Source organism: Oncorhynchus tshawytscha, linkage group LG26 (assembly GCF_018296145.1).
Source record: "Oncorhynchus tshawytscha isolate Ot180627B linkage group LG26, Otsh_v2.0, whole genome shotgun sequence".
Lineage (NCBI taxonomy): Eukaryota > Metazoa > Chordata > Actinopteri > Salmoniformes > Salmonidae > Oncorhynchus > Oncorhynchus tshawytscha.
In genome coordinates this window covers 37799222-37824201 of record NC_056454.1, presented here as the reverse complement: position 1 = coordinate 37824201, position 24980 = coordinate 37799222, and the positions used below count along the sequence as shown (strand labels likewise).

Genomic DNA, 24980 nt, shown 5'->3' with positions numbered 1-24980 from the left:
TTCCCCCTCTCTCTCCCCCCCACCCCCAGCTTCATACACATCCATTAATCACACAGTCTGTCATGCAGATGTTTCTGCTCGTTCAGCTTGTGTGTGTGTTCTAGATCCGCATGCCCCTGTATGAGACATTAAACAGCATAATTACATGTTCAACCTGAAAGGGATTAATGTTAGAGTGTGATGTTTGTTATATCCCTTTCATACTAAGACGTTTTTCTGCCAACCTTATCACACCGACACCTTTTTTTCTCCTTTTCTTTATGCCTGAAAGATATTGCCGGTATCAAAGCCAAAACTTTTATTTCTGCCAAACAACCCATTAATGATTTCGGTAAAGTTTTGCCTACAACTTAGTATGAAATGTACTATGCTCTTAAACGTGTGATGGCTGCTAGTCAGCACCTGTTAACCATACTCCTGCCAGTTCTATCCTTTGCGAGGCATGTCACTGCACTGTTTTCTAAACCACAACTGGATGGATCCAGAAATAATTACTGTGGGGGGGGATGACTGAATTATTAAAATATTGGAATAAGGTAGGCTAATGCAATTGAAGGCATGTATCAAATGGTTGCTTAATGAAACTCCTAGTCATCCAATCCTTGCAATAGAATTGAAGCAATAGCCTACCCGCGTGTGGTCAACTAAATCATTTCAGAACCATCATCGCGCTACTTTGAGACAAGCATGGGGACTCATCTTGATAAATCAATAAATGTCCGATTTTTGTTTTCCTTGAATCTCCATTTGGATATTGGTTAGGCTACAATTAGGCTGGGGAAATGTTAGCTACGTTGAGGTGAGAGTTGCTCCTGATCATCTTGTCTAGTTTGCTCATTTCTTAGAACATTTTGCCATGTAATGTAGTTTAAAAAGTGGATTATTTTGCTCTTCACTCGCAGTCGTTTAGAAGCCTAGACCTATTCCCTACCAAAACAGCCCGTGACTTCACTGACTTGTCTGATAATTAAACAATGCGATTTTGTTTAACTGAATCTCTGTCTGTATAGGCTATTTGGCTAATTGGTTTCTGGCTGGGCAAATTACGCGGTGGTATAGTTTATCTATTAGTTTTCTCATCTATCACATATAAGAAACATTTAGTGTGCAATAATGTAGCCAAAATCACGTATAGGCCTATTATTTAGCTCGATCGTATATAGGCAACTCAAACACCCGCGGAGGTTGTGAAATATTTGAGACTCGCATGCTTTTGAAAATAGGATTGTTCATATTTTGTATCGGTATCCTGATGAAGGTAAGACAGGTAGGAAAGAAATGACACATGGATTAAAAAAAAGCTTTGTTTCAAAATATAACTTTGTTATATGACAGCGTTCTATACGTTTCCATGACACAAGTTGTGTGGGAAAAATATTTGTTGCGTTTTAATATTCCATCATATTCATCCGGGTAGGGGTGCCTTGCCTGTTTAATTAACAAAATATCAAGCTATTGATTTCATTTGGATTGCGCAGCCATGGCTGCACAGACCCATAACATAGGCCTAATTAAACTCAAAATATGATATTCCATTCTTTTGAAAGTATGTTATAGTAGTCTTATGTTACTTAGGACCTAACATGACGTAATCATGGATTTATTTTTCAAGGTGTATATTCTCAATGACAATAATTTTATTAAAATAGAAGCCCACCCAAATCTGCACACCACAACTTCCACTTCCACTATATGTGTGTTAGAGTGTGTCTCCTAGCACTCAGTTATCTGCTTGGTACTGGCTGGAGGATGAGGAAAACCACCAGGCAGCCACATCCTACACTATGATTACTCTGCTATCAACTCATTATGTCTTAATAATCCATCCCTATGATTACTCTGCTATTAACTCATTATGTCTTAATAATTCATCCCTATGTTTACTCTGCTATCTTCTCATTATGTCTTAATAATCCATCCCTTTGTTTACTCTGCTATCGTCTCATTATGTCTTAATAATCCATCCCTGTGATTACTCTGCTCTCGTCTCATTATGTCTTAATAATCCATCCCTATGTTTACTCTGCTATCGTCTCATTATGTCTTAATAATCCATCCCCATGTTTACTCTGCTATCGTCTCATTATGTCTTAATAATCCATCCCTATGTTTACTCTGCTATCGTCTCATTATGTCTTAATAATCCATCCCTATGTTTACTCTGCTATCGTCTCATTATGTCTTAATAATCCATCCCTATGTTTACTCTGCTATCGTCTCATTATGTCTTAATAATCCATCCCTATGTTTACTCTGCTATCGTCTCATTATGTCTTAATAATCCATCCCTATGTTTACTCTGCTATCGTCTCATTATGTCTTAATAATCCATCCCTATGTTTACTCTGCTATCATCTCGTTATGTCTTAATAATCCATCCCTATGTTTACTCTGCTATCATCTCGTTATGTCTTAATAATCCATCCCTATGTTTACTCTGCTATCATCTCATTATGCCTTAATAATCCATCGCTATGATTAGTCTGCTATTGCCTAATTACAGTATATCTTAATATATACTTGGGATAATGCGGCCATATGGTTGCAATCAACCCTACTGTAGTCTGTCCATTCACTGCTTTGGTTTAATGCTGTGGCGTGGTGGAAGTCTGTGGGTCTTTTGTGGTTTTTCCCAAGACTTCAGTTCAGTGTAAATTCTTCATCTCTCTAGCAGACAGTGAGTTTGTCGTATTTGGTGTAGCTCTTTCCTGCAGTCAAATAACCAACATCGCCCTCTATTGGCCTCATAGTAAAACCAAATGCATGCTTTTCAACCGTTCGCTGCCCGCACCCGCCCGCCCGATTAGCGTCACCACGCTGGATGGTTCCGACCTAGAATATGTGTACAACTATAAATACCTAGGTGTCTAGCTAGACTGTAAACTCTCCTTCCATACTCATGTTAAACATCTCCAATCAAAAATCAAATCTAGAATCGGCTTTCTATTTCGCAACAAAGCCTCCTTCACTCTCACAATTTAGTTTTACTTGCATTTAAGAGCAGTTGGAGGCCACGGAAGGAGAGTTGTATGGCATTGAAGCTCATCTGTAGATTAGTTCTTCTTCTTATGGGCACCGTCCCACCTGGCCAACATCCGGTGAATTTGTAGAGAGCGAAATTCAAACTGCAGAATTATAAATATTTAACTTTCATAAAATCACAATTGTAATACATCAAAATAAAGCTTAACTTCTTGTTAACCCAGCTGCTGTGTCAGATTTCAAAAAGGCTTTACCGCGAAAGCAAACAATGTGATTATCTGAGGACAGCACCCTACTTACAAAAGCATGAAAAACATATTTCAACCAGGCAGGTGTGCCACGAAAGTCAGAAATAGCGATATAATTAAATGCCTTACCTTTGATCTTCTGTTGGCACTCCAAAAGGTCCCAGATACATCACAAATAGTCCTTTTGTTTGATAATGTCCTTCTTTATATCCATAAAAACTCAGTTTAGCTGGTGCGCTTCAGTCAATAATCCACCCAGTTTCCCAACATCAAAATGCATACAAAATGAATCCCAAACGTTACTAATAAACTTTTCCAAACAAGTCAAACAATGTTTTTAATCAAACCTTAGGTACCCTAATACGTAAATAAACTATACAATTTAAGACAAAAAAATACCAAAGAACGCGCTCTCTTCCATGCGCTTGGAAACACTATAGCCAAATTGGGAACCACCTATTAAAACTACAATTTCTGGCTAATTTTTCCAAAAACCAGCATGAAACTCTTTCTAAAGACTGTTGACATCTAGTGGAAGCCCTAGGAACTATAATCTGGGAAGATTTTGCCTTATAATAAAAGTGACAGCCATTGAAAACGGTGGTAGGCTGAACTTTTTTGGGGGGGGATGGTTTGTCCTCGGGGTTTCGCCTGCCATATCAGTTCTGTTACACTCAAAGACATAATTTGAACAGTGCAATAAACTTTAGAGTGTTTTCTATCCAAAAATGATATGCATATCCTAGCTTCTGGGCCTGAGTAACAGGCAGTTTACTTTGGGCACGCTTTTCTTCCGGACGTGGAAATACTGCCCCCTACCCAAGAGAGGTTAACACAGTGTCCAAAGAAGGGCCAGAGGTATACAGAATGGTGTCGTCTGCGTAGAGGTGGATCAAAGAATCACCAGCAGCAAGAGCGACATCATTGACAGAGAAGAGAGAAGAGAGTCGGAGATGAGAGTCGGCCCGAGAATTGAACCCTGTAGCACCCCCATAGAGACTGCCAGAGGTCCGGACAACAGGCCGTACGATTTGACACACTGAACTCAGAGAAGTAGTTGGTGAACCAAGCGAGGCAGTCCAGATTTTGCAGCTCTTTCACTTTTGTATACGTGTTTGTTTTGGGCTTCGTGCCTTTCATAGCATGTTGTATTTTTGGGTGGAGTATTAAACCCCCCTATTATTTATTCCTGGGCCTGTCTCCAATCATTTATACAACGTGACAGAATAACCAATCCTACACGGAGACAGAATAACCGACCCTAAATGGAGACCGCAGAATGGCCCGTCCAACGCAACTTCGGCAGCTGTAACTGGCCCGTCCGATGCGGCTGCTGCAACTGGCCCGTCCGACGCATCTTCGGCAACTTGCCCGTCCGACGCAACTTCAGCAGCAGCAACTGGTCTGTCCGACGCAATTGGCCCTGACCGACCCACACCGTCGCAACTTTGGCAGCTGCAACTGGCACGTCCAACGCGGATGCAACTTCGGCAACTGGCCCGTCCAATGACGCAACTTTGGCAGCTGCAACTGGCCCTGACCTTACCTTGTTCCTGTGGTCGTCCTCGAGGCCGGTGTATTCCCGCTGCTGGTGTAGTGCGACACGGGAGGGGTACGGCCGAGAGGAGCATTGCTGGGTCCCTGGAGTGGACAACCTGGACGGCTCACTGACCAGGGATTTTCACCATCAGCTCCCTGACCGACCCGCACTGCGTCCCTGTGGTTGTACCCGAGGCCAGTGTCATTACGCTGCTAGTGCAGCACGTCGGGATGGCGTACTGCCACGGATTCCCCCAGTACTGCTGCTCATTCTGTGCACCAGTTCCGGGGGTCTACGTCACCGGCCTCTAACTGTTTCATTATGCACACCTGATTCACCATTGTCTTGTCGGTTTTTGTTCCCATGTCCGTTCGTCTTGAGTACATGTGCTTTGTTTCGGCTTTCGTGCTGCATGGATTGTGTACTCATTATTACGGGTCCCATGTATTGCTGTGTACTTGTTATTACGGTCTCGTCCCATGTATTGTTATTACGGGTCTCGTCCCGTGTATTGTTATTACGGTCTCATCCCGTTCCGTGTATTGTTATTTCGGTCTCGTCCCGTGTATTGTTATTACGGGTCTCGTCCCATGTATTGTTATTACGGGTCTCGTCCCGTGTATTGTTATTACGGGTCTCGTCCCGTGTATTGATATTACGGTTCTCGTTCCGTGTATTGTTATTACGGGTCCCGTGTATTGTTATTACGGGTGTAGAAAAGGCCCATGGAGTTGGTGGAATAATCCTTTAATTCATTGCCATTTACTCAGCTGGGCCAGGGGCGTTTAATTAGGTCAGGTGGAAATGTCCGACAGATCTCAACTCCATAAAAGGAGGAAATTGCCATCGCCTGATCTCGCTGCTTTCTCTTCCTTAACTCCATCTGATCCAGAAGTTCTGTGCGTCCATGAATCCACACTACTCAGTAAATATACCACTTTATGGTAAAAGGAATTCCTGCCTCAGTCTCATCCATTCCTCTGTCACCTGACACGTGACCATCTGTTCACCTTCACTGCCAGTCATCCTACCTGTCCAGCTACCCACACAGATTCCACTAATCTTTCAACGGGTCTCGCTCCGTGTATTGTTATTACGGGTCTCGTCCCCTGTATTGTTATTACAGGTCTCGCTCCGTGTATTGTTATTACGGGTCTCGTCCCCTGTATTGTTATTACAGGTCTCGTTCCGTGTATTGTTATTACGGGTCTCGTTCCGTGTATTGTTATTACGGGTCTCGTCCCGTGTATTGTTATTACGGGTCTCGTCCCGTGTATTGTTATTATGGGTCTCGTCCCGTGTATTGTTATTACGGGTCTCGTCCCATGTATTGTTATTACGGGTCTCGTTCCGTGTATTGTTATTACGGTCTCGTCCTGTGTATTGTTATTACGGTTCTCGTCCCGTGTATTGTTATTACGGGTCTCGTCCCGTGTATTGTTATTACGGGTCCCGTGTATTGTTATTACGGGTCTCGTCCCCGTGTGTTGTTATTACGGGTCTCGCTCCGTGTATTGTTATTACGGGTCCTGTGTATTGTTATTACGGGTCTCGTCCCGTGTATTGTTATTACGGGTCCCGTGTATTGTTATTACGGGTCTCGTCCCCGTGTGTTGTTATTACGGGTCTCGTTCCGTGTATTGTTATTACGGGTCTCGCTCCATGTATTTTTGTTACGGGTCTCGTTCCGTGTGTTGTTATTACGGGTCTCGCTCCGTGTATTGTTATTACGGCTCCCGTGTATTGTTATTACGGCTCCCGTGTATTGTTATTACGGGTTCCTTGTATTGTTATTACGGTCTCGTCCCGTGTATTGTTATTACGGGTCCCGTGTATTGTTATTACGGGTCTCGTCCCGTGTATTGTTATTACGGGTCTCGTCCCCGTGTATTGTTATTACGGGTCTCGTCCCGTGTATTGTTATTACGGGCCCGTGTATTGTTATTACGGGTCTCGTCCCGTGTATTGTTATTACGGGTCCTGTGTATTGTTATTACGGGTCTCGTCCCGTGTATTGTTATTACGGGTCTCGTCCCGTGTATTTATTAGAGGTGTAACCTCGCTCTTTTGTTTGGGTTACATCCCTGTGTTTTTGCATACATGTTTGTTTTGGGCTTCGTCCCCGTGCCTTTCATGGCATGTTGTATTTTTGGGTGGAGTATTAAAACCCCCTATTACAAATTACTACGCCTGTCTCCAATCATTTATACAACATGACAGAGGTGTGTAATTTTGTTTCAAAGTAGATTTGTTTAAGATGACCAAAAACACTGTCACCCTAATTTAGCCCACTGCAGTAAAATGTTAAAATATCAGGAGAGATAAATCATACATTTTTTTTAATAGAAACCTCCCACTGAGCTTTTTGTTATTTTAATAATTTTTGTTCAAATTCAAGCATTCACTTCTTAAAATGGTAAATGCATTTTTTTTATGCAGTAAACAAACTGAAGATGTCCAAGGTTGTCTTTGCAGGGGTCCAAAATAAATAAAATTATTCTGGGAATAAGAAAATAAAATGATGTCTAGGTTTTCTGTCATGTTATATGCTACTAAACACACTGCAACGCTGAATCCAAGCAACCAACCACTTCAATATTGTGTTCTACACATAAAATTAACAAATCCCATTCACCTTGCAATCTCTCATGTGGTGAAATCCATTTAACAAACCCACGCGCCGATCACATGGAGATCAGCTGAGCACTTTCTTGACCCGCCACTCTACAATGTGCATTGTGTGACTTCCTGTGACTCTGCCGAGAGAAATTGTTTTTGATTTGTGAAGCGACTGTCAAATGTCTGAAGCAGTAGGTGCTGGGGAGTGTTTCCTGGAAGGGCTCTTTTTGACTGGTTGCGTTAGGCTCAGTAGGCTTGATGTGGTCTCAGACAGCATTGTCCCTCTCTGCTGGATCCCACTGGGGTCTCGGCAGAGGGGGGTTACCAGTAGCTGGACACAATCACAATCTACCCACTCACTCCTTCGCTGCTGCGAGCCACATCGTATAGGTCGTTTCTCACCAACAGACATGTTTGCACCTGTAAGACATCAGGTGAGGCTACTTCATACTTTCACATTATTGGCTAACTGAAAACATATGCAAAGGTGAAATCGGTGATAATGGGCTGTTTTTTTATGACAATATAGAGGATGCTCCACTGTTTTGGACCTATAACAACACAAAATAGATCATGACAACCATATCAGAGCACAGGGTGATTCCAGTGTGTTTTCAGGACGTCTATCGTAACCCACTTCAATGTGAATTAGAAGTGTTCCAAATCTCTCTTATTAGATTTATTTCAGAGACGTTACTCATGTTGCTGTCACCTTCAATTTAACTCGACTGAACAGGCTGCCCCAGGAGCCCAACAGCAGACAATTCTTCATGTTACAATATAGTAGAGAAACATCCTTTGTAGTCCTTAACTTTACTTAACTCTCGCTTTCGTTTTCACTCTCCATCCCTTGCACTCTTTTCTTCCTCTCTTTCAGCCCTGAGTCCTTGGATCTCTATTTTCTCCCACCCGGGCGTGAGAGACTACTCCCAACTGACCCTTGATCTGACCAGGAATGAGCTGATAGTGGGTGCAAGGTAAGAATGCATTCCTTCATTTATCTCTTGTTCATTTATCACTTAAGCAAAACACTCTGCCTGGCCCTGCACTTCGCTGCTGCTGAGAATTCCTCACTTTCTATCATAGACAATGTTGAAATAAATTCAAAAGTGGTAATCATGTTAAAGGGGGTCTGAACTTCCTGATTTAACTTTGGTTCAATTATCCTCATCAGGAAATGGGACTGAGAACCAGATTTGGGCCATATTTTGATGTGGGTGTTCGAACATGAGAAGCGTTTGACCTCTCACTCTGCCAAAACAGCACACAGTTAGTCACTCACCCTTCTAGATAACTTGAAACAGTCTAACCAGGTCTTGTGTCTGGAGCTAGCCTAGACTAGCTAACAAGCTAGCCAACTTCTTTCTCCAATTAGCTTCAGCCGGTTGGTGTGGGACAGTGGACAAGTTCTTTTAGTTCTCATTCAATGCTTTCAATATTTGTATATGAATTTCTACAATTTTATAGTTGGTTTGAGATTTGTAACTCATTGAAGGTTGGAGCTATTGACTTTAAATTATTGTCACATGTACATTGTGTAATTTACTGATGATCTCTAACTATCCCCATAGGGATATCAAATGTCAAACCAAATTTACCCTGGGTATGGAGCGAGTTAGCTGCCGAAAGGTTGAACATACGTATTGTTAAGATTGTAAGAAAATCCATGCGTAAATTGTTAGATCATAATAAAATCCATGCGTGAAACGTAAAACATGAAATTTCACCTGTGAACATACAAACACCTTTTTCTGATTTATAGATTAACATTTTAGGCTTGAACAAATCTTGTTGCAATTCTGACGTACAATAATAACTTACAGAGTTTAGCAGTTTCATCTCAACAAAAAACATACACAAAACTGCCTGTGAGGAGTGCTACGTGAACAAACGTACCACAGTATAAAAAAACTGAAGTCAGGGAATCCCGGAAAGAGGTATCCTGCACGTTAAGTCTCCATTTTCTGTTACTCCTCAGTTGAGTTTACTTCACATTTAGGTAGCTAATGTAATGGATTTGTTTGGCAGCATAAGTCTAGATAGCACTAGCTGTATTATGCCTACAACAGTGAAGTTTCAGTCCGCTGGGTGTATCTCTAAAGCATGGGCATATATCTGGGTGACGTGGACATCCCCATGCATGCACCTTATCAAATATGACGGATTCAATACTGCACCATTCCGTTCTCTGGGCTCTGTCTGCAATCATAGCCAGTAGTATCTACCAGGAATCAGTAATCATAACCAATAGTATATAGAATGATTAGAGATGTTTGGTGACTCTATGAATTATGTATAACCACTGGAGTCACTCAAAATATATTTTTATTGGATATTTTATTAAATCGCTTAATCTTGCCAAAGCATATTCTGCATGAGCGGTTAATATGAATTTAAACTAATTTTTCATGATTTATATGAAACATATGGACTTTGAAATGAACAAGTGAGAGGTTAAATGTAGGTTAATACCCTAATGTAGACCTATTTAACTACTAATCAAATGAAGTCCACAGCATGCATGATGCGTGCAACTCGTCATTGCAACATATTTGAACATTTCATTCATCCTTCATTCAATTTAGTCAGTCAGTATGTCATCCATTCAGTCATTTGTCTGAGTTGCAATAAGAACTAAATCAAAGAGAATAGAACAGTCTTATCCATTTGTTTATTGAAATCCATGTGTGTGTATTCAAAATGATCAAGTTCTTTAGCCTATCACTTTAATAATTCAAAGTTTAATTTAGGCCGATCCAAATAAAAATAGCCCTTCATCTTTAGTGTGATGGTGTCCTGCAGAATCATTTTTTAAACTCTATTTGAGTTTTATAATTGGGGTCCCTTTAAAAAAAGACCTTAGCTCACAGGCCTCAAAATATATCCCTCTGAATAAATGTTCAACTAAATAGTTGAAGAGGCACATGCAGTGGCTGATGCAGGGTAAACAGACCAGTCAATAAGAATAGACTATAGATAGTCTTGACCATTTGGGACCCCTTGGCTATTTCGCTCAGGACAGGTTATAGCCTAAACTTAATCAATATTTTGTTTTGTCACATTTATTGATATGGATATAGCCTCTGCGTGATGGGGTTGTGCAACACAAAGGGCTATAACAAGCCTACATACAGAGTGGAATTCACTAATACAACAGGCAAAGTGCCTAATATAAGGCCTACAGTCCCATGCTCCCAAATACTGGGAAAAGTGTGATCCATTAGGTTACATGGTCACCACAGTAGCCCAACGCGGCTATAAAAATAAATTATGCAATTATATGGCAATTAAATAACACACAACAGCATGGCATATTTAGATAGCGGAATAGGCATAGCCTAAATCATTTATTTTCTATTTTGCAGCTCAGGCGGTTATTCTAGACAAGGCTGTCTTTATCGTTCTCACACAAGTCCTTTGCTGAATGCCCAAGCCTATACTACGACATATACTGGTGTAACATCGTTATTGAATGCAGTTCTAAAACAAGCTCTAGACTTTTATTTTCAAATGAAGCCAGAAGCTGCAAAGAAAATCTAATGTCTGGGCTAGAGTTTTTGATTGACAAGCTAACTTAAACTAGCTACGTTTGGTTCATGGCCTTTGCAGATGCCACAATACTGACAAAAGTTTCAATCGATTAAAAAGATCTGTAACCGAGTAAAGGGAGACGTAAACTACAAATTGAATGTGTAAATGTACATTTATAGTCATACGTTTACAGATCTAATTTAACATTTAAATTTCATGTTTCGCACATGGCTTTTCTTACAATCCTAACAATTTACTATGGCTTTTCTTACAATCCTAACAATTTACTATGGCTTTTCTTACAATCCTAACAATTTACAATGGCTTTTCTTACAATCCTAACAATTTACTATGGCTTTTCTTACCATCTTAACAATTTACTATGGCTTTTCTTACAATCCTAACAATTTACTATGGCTTTTCTTTACAATCCTAACAATTTACTATGGCTTTTCTTACCATCTTAACAATTTACTATGGCTTTTCTTTACAATCCTAACAATTTACTATGGCTTTTCTTACAATCCTAACAATTTACTATGGCTTTTCTTACCATCCTAACAATTTACTATGGCTTTTCTTACAATCCTAACAATTTACTATGGCTTTTCTTACCATCTTAACAATTTACTATGGCTTTTCTTACAATCCTAACAATTTACTATGGCTTTTCTTTACAATCCTAACAATTTACTATGGCTTTTCTTACAATCCTAACAATTTACTATGGCTTTTCTTTACAATCCTAACAATTTACTATGGCTTTTCTTACCATCTTAACAATTTACTATGGCTTTTCTTACAATCCTAACAATTTACTATGGCTTTTCTTACAATACTAACAATTTACTATGGCTTTTCTTACAATCCTAACAATTTACTATGGCTTTTCTTTACAATCCTAACAATTTACTATGGCTTTTCTTTACAATCCTAACAATTTACTATGGCTTTTCTTACAATCCTAACAATTTACTATGGCTTTTCTTACAATCCTAACAATTTACTATGGCTTTTCTTACCATCTTAACAATTTACTATGGCTTTTCTTACAATCCTAACAATTTACTATGGCTTTTCTTACAATCCTAACAATTTACTATGGCTTTTCTTACAATCCTAACAATTTACTGTGGCGTTTCTTACAATCCTAACAATTTACTATGGCTTTTCTTACAATCCTAACAATTTACTATTGCTTTTCTTACAATCCTAACAATTTACTATGGCTTTTCTTACAATCCTAACAATTTACTATGGCTTTTCTTACAATCCTAACAATTTACTATGGCTTTTCTTTACAATCCTAACAATTTACTATGGCTTTTCTTTACAATCCTAACAATTTACTATGGCTTTTCTTACAATCCTAACAATTTACTATTGTTACGGTTTTCTTCAGTCAAAGGAGAGTCGGACCAAAATGCAGCGTGGTTAATTCGATACATGTTTAATGAAGAATAAACACAAACAATACAAAACAATAAACGGAACGTGAAAACCTATACAGCCTATCTGGTGAACACAAAACACTGAGACAGGAACAATCACCCATGAAACACTCAAAGAATATGGCTGCCTAAATATGGTTCCCAATCAGAGACAACGAGAATCACCTGCCTCTGATTGAGAACCGCCTCAGGCAACCATAGACTTTGCTAGAACACCCCACTAAGCCACAATCCATAAACCTACAAAAACCCCAATACACAAACACACCACAAAATAAACCCATGTCACACCCTGGCCTAACCAAATAAATAAAGAAAACACAAAATACTAAGACCAGGGCGTGACAACTATGGCTTTTCTTACAATCCTAACAATTTACTATGGCTTTTCTTTACAATCCTAACAATTTACTATGGCTTTTCTTACAATCCTAACAATTTACTATGGCTTTTCTTACAATCCTAACAATTTACTATGGCTTTTCTTACCATCTTAACAATTTACTCTGGCTTTTCTTACAATCCTAACAATTTACTATGGCTTTTCTTTACAATCCTAACAATTTACTATGGCTTTTCTTACAATCCTAACAATTTACTATGGCGTTTCTTATAATCCTAACAATTTACTATGGCTTTTCTTTACAATCCTAACAATTTACTATGGCTTTTCTTACAATCCTAACAATTTACTATGGCGTTTCTTATAATCCTAACAATTTACTATGGCTTTTCTTACCATCTTAACAATTTACTCTGGCTTTTCTTACAATCCTAACAATTTACTATGGCTTTTCTTTACAATCCTAACAATTTACTATGGCTTTTCTTACAATCCTAACAATTTACTATGGCTTTTCTTACAATCCTAACAATTTACTATGGCTTTTCTTACAATCCTAACAATTTACTATGGCTTTTCTTACCATCTTAACAATTTACTATGGCTTTTCTTACAATCCTAACAATTTACTATGGCTTTTCTTTACAATCCTAACAATTTACTATGGCTTTTCTTACAATCCTAACAATTTACTATGGCTTTTCTTACAATCCTAACAATTTACTATGGCTTTTCTTACAATCCTAACAATTTACTATTGCTTTTCTTACAATCCTAACAATTTACTATGGCTTGCTTTTCTTACAATCCTAACAATTTACTATGGCTTTTCTTACAATCCTAACAATTTACTATGGCTTTTCTTACAATCCTAACAATTTACTATTGTTACGGTTTTCTTCAGTCAAAGGAGAGTCGGACCAAAATGCAGCGTGGTTAATTCGATACATGTTTAATGAAGAATAAACACAAACAATACAAAACAATAAACGGAACGTGAAAACCTATACAGCCTATCTGGTGAACACAAAACACTGAGACAGGAACAATCACCCATGAAACACTCAAAGAATATGGCTGCCTAAATATGGTTCCCAATCAGAGACAACGAGAATCACCTGCCTCTGATTGAGAACCGCCTCAGGCAACCATAGACTTTGCTAGAACACCCCACTAAGCCACAATCCATAAAAACCTACGAAAAACCCCAATACACAAACACACCACAAAATAAACCCATGTCACACCCTGGCCTAACCAAATAAATAAAGAAAACACAAAATACTAAGACCAGGGCGTGACAACTATGGCTTTTCTTACAATCCTAACAATTTACTGTGGCTTTTCTTACCATCTTAACAATTTACTCTGGCTTTTCTTACAATCCTAACAATTTACTATGGCTTTTCTTTACAATCCTAACAATTTACTATGGCTTTTCTTACAATCCTAACAATTTACTATGGCTTTTCTTACAATCCTAACAATTTACTATGGCTTTTCTTACCATCTTAACAATTTACTCTGGCTTTTCTTACAATCCTAACAATTTACTATGGCTTTTCTTTACAATCCTAACAATTTACTATGGCTTTTCTTTACAATCCTAACAATTTACTATGGCTTTTCTTACAATCCTAACAATTTGCTATGGCGTTTCTTATAATCCTAACAATTTACTATGGCTTTTCTTACCATCTTAACAATTTACTCTGGCTTTTCTTACAATCCTAACAATTTACTATGGCTTTTCTTTACAATCCTAACAATTTACTATGGCTTTTCTTACAATCCTAACAATTTACTATGGCGTTTCTTATAATCCTAACAATTTACTATGGCTTTTCTTTACAATCCTAACAATTTACTATGGCTTTTCTTACAATCCTAACAATTTACTATGGCGTTTCTTATAATCCTAACAATTTACTATTGCTTTTCTTACAATCCTAACAATTTACTATGGCTTGCTTTTCTTACAATCCTAACAATTTACTATGGCTTTTCTTTACAATCCTAACAATTTACTATGGCTTTTCTTACAATCCTAACAATTTACTATGGCTTTTCTTACAATCCTAACAATTTACTATGGCTTTTCTTTACAATCCTAACAATTTACTATGGCTTTTCTTACAATCCTAACAATTTACTATTGTTACGGTTTTCTTCAGTCAAAGGAGAGTCGGACCAAAATGCAGCGTGGTTAATTCGATACATGTTTAATGAAGAATAAACACAAACAATACAAAACAATAAACGGACCGTGAAAACCTATACAGCCTATCTGGTGAACACAAAACACTGAGACAGGAACAATCACCCACGAAACACTCAAAGAATATGGCTGCCTAAATATGGTTCCCAATCAGAGACAACGAGAATCACCTGCCTCTGATTGAGAACCGCCTCAGGCAACCATAGACTTTGCTAGAACACCCCACTAAGCCACAATCCATAAACCTACGAAAAACCCCAATACACAAACACACCACAAAATAAACCCATGTCACACCCTGGCCTAACCAAATAAATAAAGAAAACACAAAATACTAAGACCAGGGCGTGACAACTATGGCTTTTCTTACAATCCTAACAATTTACTGTGGCTTTTCTTACCATCTTAACAATTTACTCTGGCTTTTCTTACAATCCTAACAATTTACTATGGCTTTTCTTTACAATCCTAACAATTTACTATGGCTTTTCTTACAATCCTAACCATTTACTATGGCTTTTCTTACAATCCTAACATTTACTATGGCTTTTACAATCCTAACAATTTACTATGGCTTTTCTTACAATCCTAACAATTTACTATGGCTTTTCTTACAATCCTAACAATTTACTATGGCTTTTCTTACAATCCTAACAATTTACTATGGCTTTTCTTACAATCCTAACAATTTACTATGGCTTTTCTTACAATCCTAACAATTTACTATGGCTTTTCTTACAATCCTTTACTATGACAATCCTTACAATCCTGTACTGTCAACCTTTTGGCAGCTATCTCGCTCCATAGTTGCTCTCCGAATTGATGATCACTTGGGTTCTGCCAGCTGTGGGCAGGATGGAAATAAACACAAATGTTACGGTACCCTTCATTCTGTGAAAAACCACTTGTTCGTATTTATCTCGCAAATCTCAGTTTTGGACAAGGATAACTTTATGACCAAAATGATCCTATTTACACTTCGTAGTAAATTTTGATACTCGAATACATGTTTTCTACCAGATAAGTTGTTTATTGCCTGCAGTTGTTCTTTAAGTAGTTTGTTTAGGCTTGTTTGATAGGGCCTGGTCTGGAATTTGGCAGCTGGACGTTTTGAAACAACGTCTAGCTCCAGAGTTGTTATATGACTGCAGAGAATCAGTAATAGGCTGCCAGAAAACATGTGGCGAGGCATCATTTGTCAGTTCTTTCTATTAAGTTCAATACAATATATTGATGCAAAGCGTTAAAAACACTGTCAAAGAGCTGTTTTTTTTATTTTTAGATTTTGCGTAATGATTTGTCAACTCACCCACAATTTCTCTGTGCTTCACATCGGAGGCTCTTTGCATGTCTTGACCAATCAGATTAAACGGACAATTGCAGTTTGAGCAGTACAGGCACAAAGCTCATGGCGCGCTCTCCATTTTCCTCAGGTGTTTATTTATTAAGCGTGATAACACATTACTCTCAACAGACACAAGCAAAAACTTCATAAATGTAGTATCCCATACACCTAAACCTTAGTGATCTGATATGCTGTATTGCGTGGAAACAATACTATTTTTCAGTCTGATCAACTGTAGCCTACTAACAACAGCAGTTGCATTGTCTAGCCTACTGTGCGTCTCTCTGGTCAGGGTAAACGAAGCGTGTGTATTTATAGACAATTGTTTGTGTTAAAATATTAATGGGATCAAATTTGGTTTATATTTAAACTTGGGCTGACTAGGCTACCCAAATTATTAACTGGAATTCATCAATAAACAAAATAGCTGACAGACTGTACATTTTTCATTAGGTCTATGGTTGCATAGGGCAGGACTACATAAAACAAGCTCAGCCCTGTGAGTTTTTTATTGTCCAATCATGTTGCTTTTTCTGTGTCTGTGTAGGAAACCTCCCTAGTCCTTGGTAGCCTAGCATTTAGAGCACAAGGTCGTTGGTTTGAATACCAGAGCCGACAAAGTGAAAAAACTGTCCATGTGCTCTTGAGCAAGGCACTTAACCCTAATTTGCTCCAATACAATTCATATGAACACTCCCTTACGGAAAAAAACACATGATTTCACGTGACATTTCCCCATGTTTTGCACGTGACACCATGTATTTTTGAAACACTTCACATGTGATTATATTTCACATGTGGATTTTCACAGGTGATGCCCTGCAAACAAAAATGAGTTATGATGCACACTGTACTTTTAACATTTTAGTGTTTTCAACTTACATATTTGACTCACTTTAACATAAATGATGTAAACTGAGGGTACAAACACTAGGACCACCTTCCTAATATGGAGTTGCACCCCCTTTTTCCTTCAGAAGAGCCACAATTTGACGGGTATGGACTGTACAAGGTGTCGAAAGCATTCCGAAGGGATTATGGCCCATTTAGACTCCAGTGCTTCCCACAGTTGTGTGAAGTTGGCTGGATGTCTTTTGGGTGGTGGACCATTCTTGATACGCATGCAAAACTGTTGAGTGTGAAAAACCCAGCAATGTTGCAGTTCTTAACATACTTAAACCGGTGCGCCTGGCACCTACTACCATATCCCGTTCAAAGGCACTTTAATATTTTGTCCTGCTCATTCACCCTCTGAATGGCATATATACACAATCCATGTCTCAATGCCTAAAAATCCTTTAACCAGTCTCCTCCCCTCCATCTACACAGATTTGACGTGGATTTAACAAGTGACTTCAATAAGGGATCATAGTTTTCACCTAGTCAGTCTAAGTCATGGAAAAAGCATATGTTCCTAATGTTTTGCACACTGTGTTAGTTTAATTATACAGTCATTATTATTCAACATGTCCTTATCTGTGATTTGAACTCACAACCTCTTGGTTCATGGCATTCCGATCTTCCTTCTACGCCACCATGTCTGTATCATTAAATAATTTCACCTGTATTCCTACACTTTGAACTTTAAAGTATATCTCAGCCTTGTTAAAAATACACTCAAGAAAATGTCACGTCAAGTGTTACAAAAACACATTATCATATGTGAAATTCATGTATTTTTTCCGTAAGGGACTACACGGTTGCAGAGTTTTCATCCTCGCCAAGGGCCATGATTTTTTTTAACCATGTTACCTGATTAGAAAAAATCTGGTCCCATCATAGCCCATATTAAACCTTTTCACAACAGATGAATCACTTCTTATTGTGTAAGGTCCAGAGGTTTACCTGGTTAGGTTACCAGATTAGGAAAAACTACGGGCCCAGTTTTTATTTTCTTCCGCCAACCCACTCTGGGACCTGTGGTGCCATTTCTGACTCTTTCTGTAACAGAAAACACACACAACTGCCGTGTAAACTAAGTGTTCATTAACTGTTTGTTTAAACTGTTATTTCCTCTCTGTCATTTTTACACAGAAACTTCCTCTTCAGATTGAGTCTCAACAACGTGTCTCTCATCCAGGTAAAATAAGTCCACCTCCTCTCTTCTCTTGCTGTGTGTTATCCAGTTACATATAATCTGATTACAACAAAAAAACAACTAATCAGTTATTCCAGCAAAAATATTGTAATCAAATTGGATACTTTTGAAAAACTCTGATTACTTAGATTACTTTTCAATTACAAAAGGATCTTTGTGTAAAAGTACATTATGACATAATTTCTGTTTTCTCAATGACATTCAGTTCAGCCTTTGGAAAAAAGGTGCCAGTTTTAAGTTAATTCCACTCGAACGAGTCTGACCAAAAGTCAGTCCACTATGATGACACACCAAATGCGTTTGGTGGATCCTTTTTGTCGTCGTCTTATGCCTCTTAAAGGGTAACTCTCAACCCCAATTTCCGCCTTTGCCCTTACCCCTTCAAATTTTCAAAACATGCATTCAGGTGAGAAGTAGTGGTTGGGGAGAATTGCTAGTATATATTCATTTTGGGGGTGGGTAAAGGTAGTTGTACCTGATTCCAAAAGTTTCTCACTAAAATATACCAGGAGTCCACTGGCACGCTCTGATAATAAAATGATGTCCAGGGACGTATTTGCTTATGATGCACATTTAACTCACAGTGTTAAAGAACTTATTTGCTGACATCTACTGCCACTTGCGGTGTAAATTCGAATCCCCCATGGGACACAAAATAAATGTAGACTCACATGTATGGCGGTATTGTGTTGGGAAGAAAAGTGCAATCATCACCTTGGAAATGAAGATGAATTCAATCCAACTCACATTGCAGTATTTACACAGTAGCTCTTTTTCCAATGGTCAAATGAACTCAGATTGGTCTTGGGTACTGTATAAAAACCTACAACTACTACCAGGGCATCCCTTCTCACAGACATGCTTTCACTTTTCAGAATTACAAGTGTGTGGCAGGCAATAATCAATGTAGATAAAGGATTTGAAAAAATATATATCTGCCTGAGGCCTCCCGAGTGGTGCAGTGGTCTAAGGCATTGCATTGCTGTGCCACTAGAGATTCTGGGTTCAAGTCCAGGCTCTGTTGCAGCCGGCCGCAACTGGGACACCAGTTGGCGCACAATTGTCCCAGTGTCATCTGGATTAGGGGAGGGTTTGGCTGGCAGGGATGTCCTTGTCCCGTTGTGCACTCCTGTGGCTGGCCGGGCGCAGTGCACGCTGACACGTTTGCCAGGTGTACGGTGTTTCCTCTGACACATTGGTGTGGCTGGCTTCTGGGTAAAGTGGGCATTGTCTCAAGAAGCAGTGCGGCTTAGTTGGGTTGTGTTTCAGAGGACGCATGGCTCTCGACCTTTGCCTCTCCTGAGTCTGTACGGAGTTGCAGCGATGAGACAAGACTGTAACTACCAATTGGATACCACAAAAAAGGGGTTAATTTTATATTTTTTAAATCTATATATATCTGCCCAATGTGGTATTAGAACTCACAAATATGAGCCAACTGTCTTAGCATACTGCACCACCAATCAGTCATAGCAGTTGGGGAAAAATACAATGACTTGACATGACCACCATTGTGATCTATTTCTTGTTACGATGGATGTAGCTACGATTATAAACGCATAATCCTCATAGCCTACATTTTGTTTTCTTCATAAAAGCACATAGATGTGTATGAAACGGTAATCAAAAACGTTGAATTAAGTCATAAATGAAAATGAAATGTGCCTAACTGCCTTTTGAATTTAGTTAAGGAGGCATCATGCAAAATGTATTGGTACACTCCACTTACCAAGGCCATTGCCAAATAAAGCACACGGTCACCTGCTTTTATAGTGAGCGTTGAGATGGTACCACCCAGCACATCTAGAAGGGAGTGTACTTCATAACGAACCCCTTCCTTGAGGTGGTACCACCCAGCACATCTAGAAGGGAGTGTACTTCATAACGAACCCCTTCCTTGAGGTGGTACCACCCAGCACATCTAGAAGGGAGTGTATTTCATAATGAACCCTTCCTTGAGGTGGTACCACCCAGCACATCTAGAAGGGAGTGTATTTCATAATGAACCCCTTCCTTGAGGTGGTACCACCCAGCACATCTAGAAGGGAGTGTACTTCATAATGAACCCTTCCTTGAGGTGGTACCACCCAGCACATCTAGAAGGGAGTGTACTTCATAATGAACCCCTTCCTTGAGGTGGTACCACCCAGCACATCTAGAAGGGAGTGTACTTCATAATGAACCCCTTCCTTGAGGTGGTACCACCCAGCACATCTAGAAGGGAGTGTACTTCATAATGAACCCCTTCCTTGAGGTGGTACCACCCAGCACATCTAGAAGGGAGTGTATTTCATAATGAACCCCTTCCTTGAGGTGGTACCACCCAGCACATCTAGAAGGGAGTGTATTTCATAATGAACCCCTTCCTTGAGGTGGTACCACCCAGCACATCTAGAAGGGAGTGTATTTCATAATGAACCCCTTCCTTGAGGTGGTACCACCCAGCACATCTAGAAGGGAGTGTACTTCATAATGAACCCCTTCCTTGAGGTGGTACCACCCAGCACATCTAGAAGGGAGTGTACTTCATAATGAACCCCTTCCTTGAGGTGGTACCACCCAGCACATCTAGAAGGGAGTGTACTTCATAATGAACCCCTTCCTTGAGGTGGTACCACCCAGCACATCTAGAAGGGAGTGTACTTCATAATGAACCCCTTCCTTGAGGTGGTACCACCCAGCACATCTAGAAGGGAGTGTATTTCATACTGAACCCCTTCCTTGAGGCGGTACCACCCAGCACATCTAGAAGGGAGTGTACTTCATATTGAACCCCTTCCTCGGGGCGGTACCACCCAGCACATCTAGAAGGGAGTGTATTTCATACTGAACCCCTTCCTCGAGGCGGTACCACCCAGCACATCTAGAAGGGAGTGTATTTCATAATGAACCCCTTCCTTGAGGTGGTACCACCCAGCACATCTAGAAGGGAGTGTATTTCATACTGAACCCCTTCCTTGAGGTGGTACCACCCAGCACATCTAGAAGGGAGTGTATTTCATACTGAACCCCTTCCTTGAGGTGGTACCACCCAGCACATCTAGAAGGGAGTGTATTTCATACTGAACCCCTTCCTTGAGGTGGTACCACCCAGCACATCTAGAAGGGAGTGTATTTCATACTGAACCCCTTCCTTGAGGTGGTACCACCCAGCACATCTAGAAGGGAGTGTACTTCATAATGAACCCCTTCCTTGAGATGACAGAGGAACCTTCTCAAGGTGCCTCTACATCACCATTTCAATGGTGGAGTTCAACCGCTAGGGGTAAAAACAGCTAGATGTACTACTAAAAGAACAATATATCACCCTGGCAATGAACTGTCGAAATGAAGACCAGAATGAATTTGTTTCACTATAACTAAGCCTAAAACATCCTGGTTTTCGATTAAAACAACTTTTCATGAAAGTTACTCTTTAAGGGGAAAGTCATCCGATTACGTTACTGATTTTGGGTAATCTCAAAATTACGTTACTGATGACCATTTTGGACACTTAACTGTAATGGGTTACATTTAGAATGTAGCCTATCGAACCCTGTCAGTGGTCTTGAACAAACCACACTTATCTGTCTCCTATTCTCTCCTTCTCCTCCTCTCTCTACTCCTGTTCTGTCACTCCTTCTTTAACTTTCCTGGCAGCAGTTGGCTTGCTGGTATTGATTCTGTGGTTTTGGGACTGGAGTGTTTTCATCTCCTAGGATGGTGGTGGGGTGGTGAAAGAGTGAGTGTTTGGTGTGATGTCTATATGGAGGTAGCTACTGTTACAGGGGTCTACTGTGGGATTACAGTGCATCAGGTAGAGAAGGCTCGTGGTGGTGTGGGACCTGTTTTTAGAATTCCAGCCCTGGAGATTGTACATCACAAACCACAGTTTTTATGTGAGTAAAGTTATACTCGGGCGGCGGGGTAGCCTCGTGGTTAGAGCATTGGGACAGTAACCGAAAGGTTGCTAGATCGAACCCCTGAGCTGACAAGGTAAAAATCTGTTGTTCTGCCCCTGAACAACGCAGTTAACCCACTGTTCCTAGGCTGTCATTGTGAATAAGAATTTGTTCTTAACTGATTTGCCTAGTTAAATAAAGGTAATAAAAAAAATACCAAAAAACAAAAATTAAGTTTCGGTACAATTTTATGAATGACGACAGATAGATAGTTAGTTTGACACGGTGGGATATTTTTGTGTTGGTAAAATTAATTATGCTAGAAATGGCGGTGGAAACATTTTTATGCTCATATTGATATAATAACCATCATCGAAGTAAACTTGGAGTCACGCGATATGATATGTGGTCTCCCACTACAAAACCATGCAGTTTATTAGGCTTCAGATTAAATCAATTATGATGGCCTTCACACGGTGATGAAAGTGCACGGCCGGTCTTGATGCTCCTTTCCAATAATATTGGGGGTCTGATACTGGTGACATGATGATTGATGCTTGACTGCCGTTGACAAATACAAATATTTGCGCTCTTATCAATAATAATCTAATGTAGACTAGCCTACCTGAACTGTGTCTGTGAGCTGTTAGCTAAAGAACATGTACCCAGACCAGAGCCAAGACTATTGTAATAGTTCCAAAAGTGTCCAACCCCGTCCATCTGACACTCAAGCAAGACTCAATCAAACACTCCTTGAAAGAACACGAATACTATTTGAACCCAGTTATGACTAAATCAAATCAAATTTATTTATAAAATCCTTACATCAGCTGATGTCACAAAGTGCTGTACAGAAACCCAGCCTAAAACCCCAAACAGCAAGCAATGCAGGTGTAGAAGCACGGTGGCTTGGAAAAACTCCCTAGGAAGCCAGGACCTATGAAGAAACATAGAGGAACCAGGCTATGAGGGGTGGCCAGTCCCCTTCTGGCTGTGCCGGGTGGAGATTATAACAGAACATGCCCAAGATGTTCAAATGTTCATAGATGACCAGCAGGGTCAAATAATAATAATCACGGTGGTTGTCGCAGGGACAACAGGTCAGCACCTCAGAATTACATGTCAGTTGGCTTTTCATAGCCGGTCATTCAGGGTATCTCTACCGCTCTCGCTGTCTCTAGAGAGTTGAAACAGGAGGGGTCAGGAGACAATGTAGGCCCCATCCTACGGTACTCCCGGACAGGGCCAGTGGAGAGAGGGAAACCGGCCAGGCAGAGACAGCGAGGGCGGTTCGTTGTTCCAGTGCCTTTCCGTTCACCTTCACACTCCTGGGCCAGACTACACTCAATCATAGGACCTACTAAAGAGATGATTCTTCACATGGGTAGGTAGACCATTCCATAAAAATGGAACTCTATAGGAGAACGCCCTGCCTCCAGCTGTTTGCTGGAGTCTTGTGACTGTAGCGTACGTGTAGGTATGTACGGCAGGACCAAATCGGAAGATAGGTAGGAGCAAGCCCATGTAATGCTTTGTAGGTTAGCAGTAAAACCTTGAAATCAGACCTTGCCTAAGCAGGAAGCCAGTGTAGAGAAGCTAGCACTAGAGTAATATGATCAAATCTTTTGGTTCTACTCAAGATTCTAGTGCTAAACACGGCTGCTAACTGAAGTTTATTTAGTGCTTTATCCGGGTAGCCAGAAATTACAGCATTTGCAGTAGTCTAACCTAGAAGTGACAAAGCATGGATAAATTTTTCTGCATAATTTTTGGACAGACATTTCTGATTTTTGCAATGTTACGTAGATGGAAAAAAGCTGTCCTTGAAACAGTCTTGATATGTTCGTCAAAAGAGAGATCAGGGTCCTTCAGTTTTATTTGAGACGACTGTACAACCATCAAGATTAATTGTCAGATTCAACAGAAGATCTCTTTGTTTCTTGGGACCGAGTTTAAAACTAGAACATTTGCAGCCATCCACTTCCTTACGTTTGAAACACAGGCTTCCAAGGAGGGCAATTTTGGGGCTTCACCATGTTTCATCAAAATGTACAGCTGTGTGTCATCCGCATAGCAGTGAGTTAACATTATGTTTCAGAATAACATCACCAAGAGGTAAAATATATTGTGAAAACAATAGTGGTCCTAAAACGGAACCTTGAGGAACACCGAAATGTACAGTTGATTTGTCAGAGGACAAACCATTCACAGAGACAAACTGATATCTTTCCGACAGATAAGATCTAAACCAGGCCAGAACTTGTCCGTGTAGACCAATTTGGGTTTCCAATCTCTCCAAAAGAATGTGGTGATCGATGGTATCAAACGCAGCGCTATGGTCTAGGAGCACGAGGACAGAGCCTCAGTCTGACGCCATTAAAAGGAAATTTACCACCTTCACAAGTGCTGTCTCAGTGCTATGATGGGGTCTAAAACCAGACTGAAGCGTTTTGTATACATTGTTTGTCTTCAGGAAGGCAGTGAGTTGCTGTGCAACAGCTTTTTTTTTATAAATGGAGAGGAATGGGAGAATCAATATAGACCGATAGTTTTTTAAAATTTTCTGGGTCAAGGTTTGGCTTTTTCAAGAGAGGCTTTATTACTGCCACTTTTAGTGAGTTTGGTACACATCCGGTGGATAGAGAGCCGTTTATTATGTTCAACATAGGAGGGCCAAGCACAGGAAGCAGCTCTTTCAGTAGTTTAGTTGGAATAGGGTTCAGT

At 39.9% G+C, this 24980-nt stretch overlaps 1 protein-coding gene across 6 annotated transcripts in view; it reads left to right on the top strand.

The window, feature by feature from the left end:
• LOC112224859 (semaphorin-5B) overlaps positions 1–24980 on the top strand; it is a 289959-nt gene that overhangs the window by 112940 nt on the left and 152039 nt on the right. For all 6 annotated transcript variants that reach the window (XM_042306582.1, XM_042306580.1, XM_042306579.1 and 3 more), the window contains 2 exons: positions 8267–8366; positions 18312–18357. In XM_042306582.1, coding sequence (XP_042162516.1) covers positions 8267–8366; positions 18312–18357 — 146 coding nt within the window. The remainder of the gene's footprint in view (positions 1–8266; positions 8367–18311; positions 18358–24980) is intronic.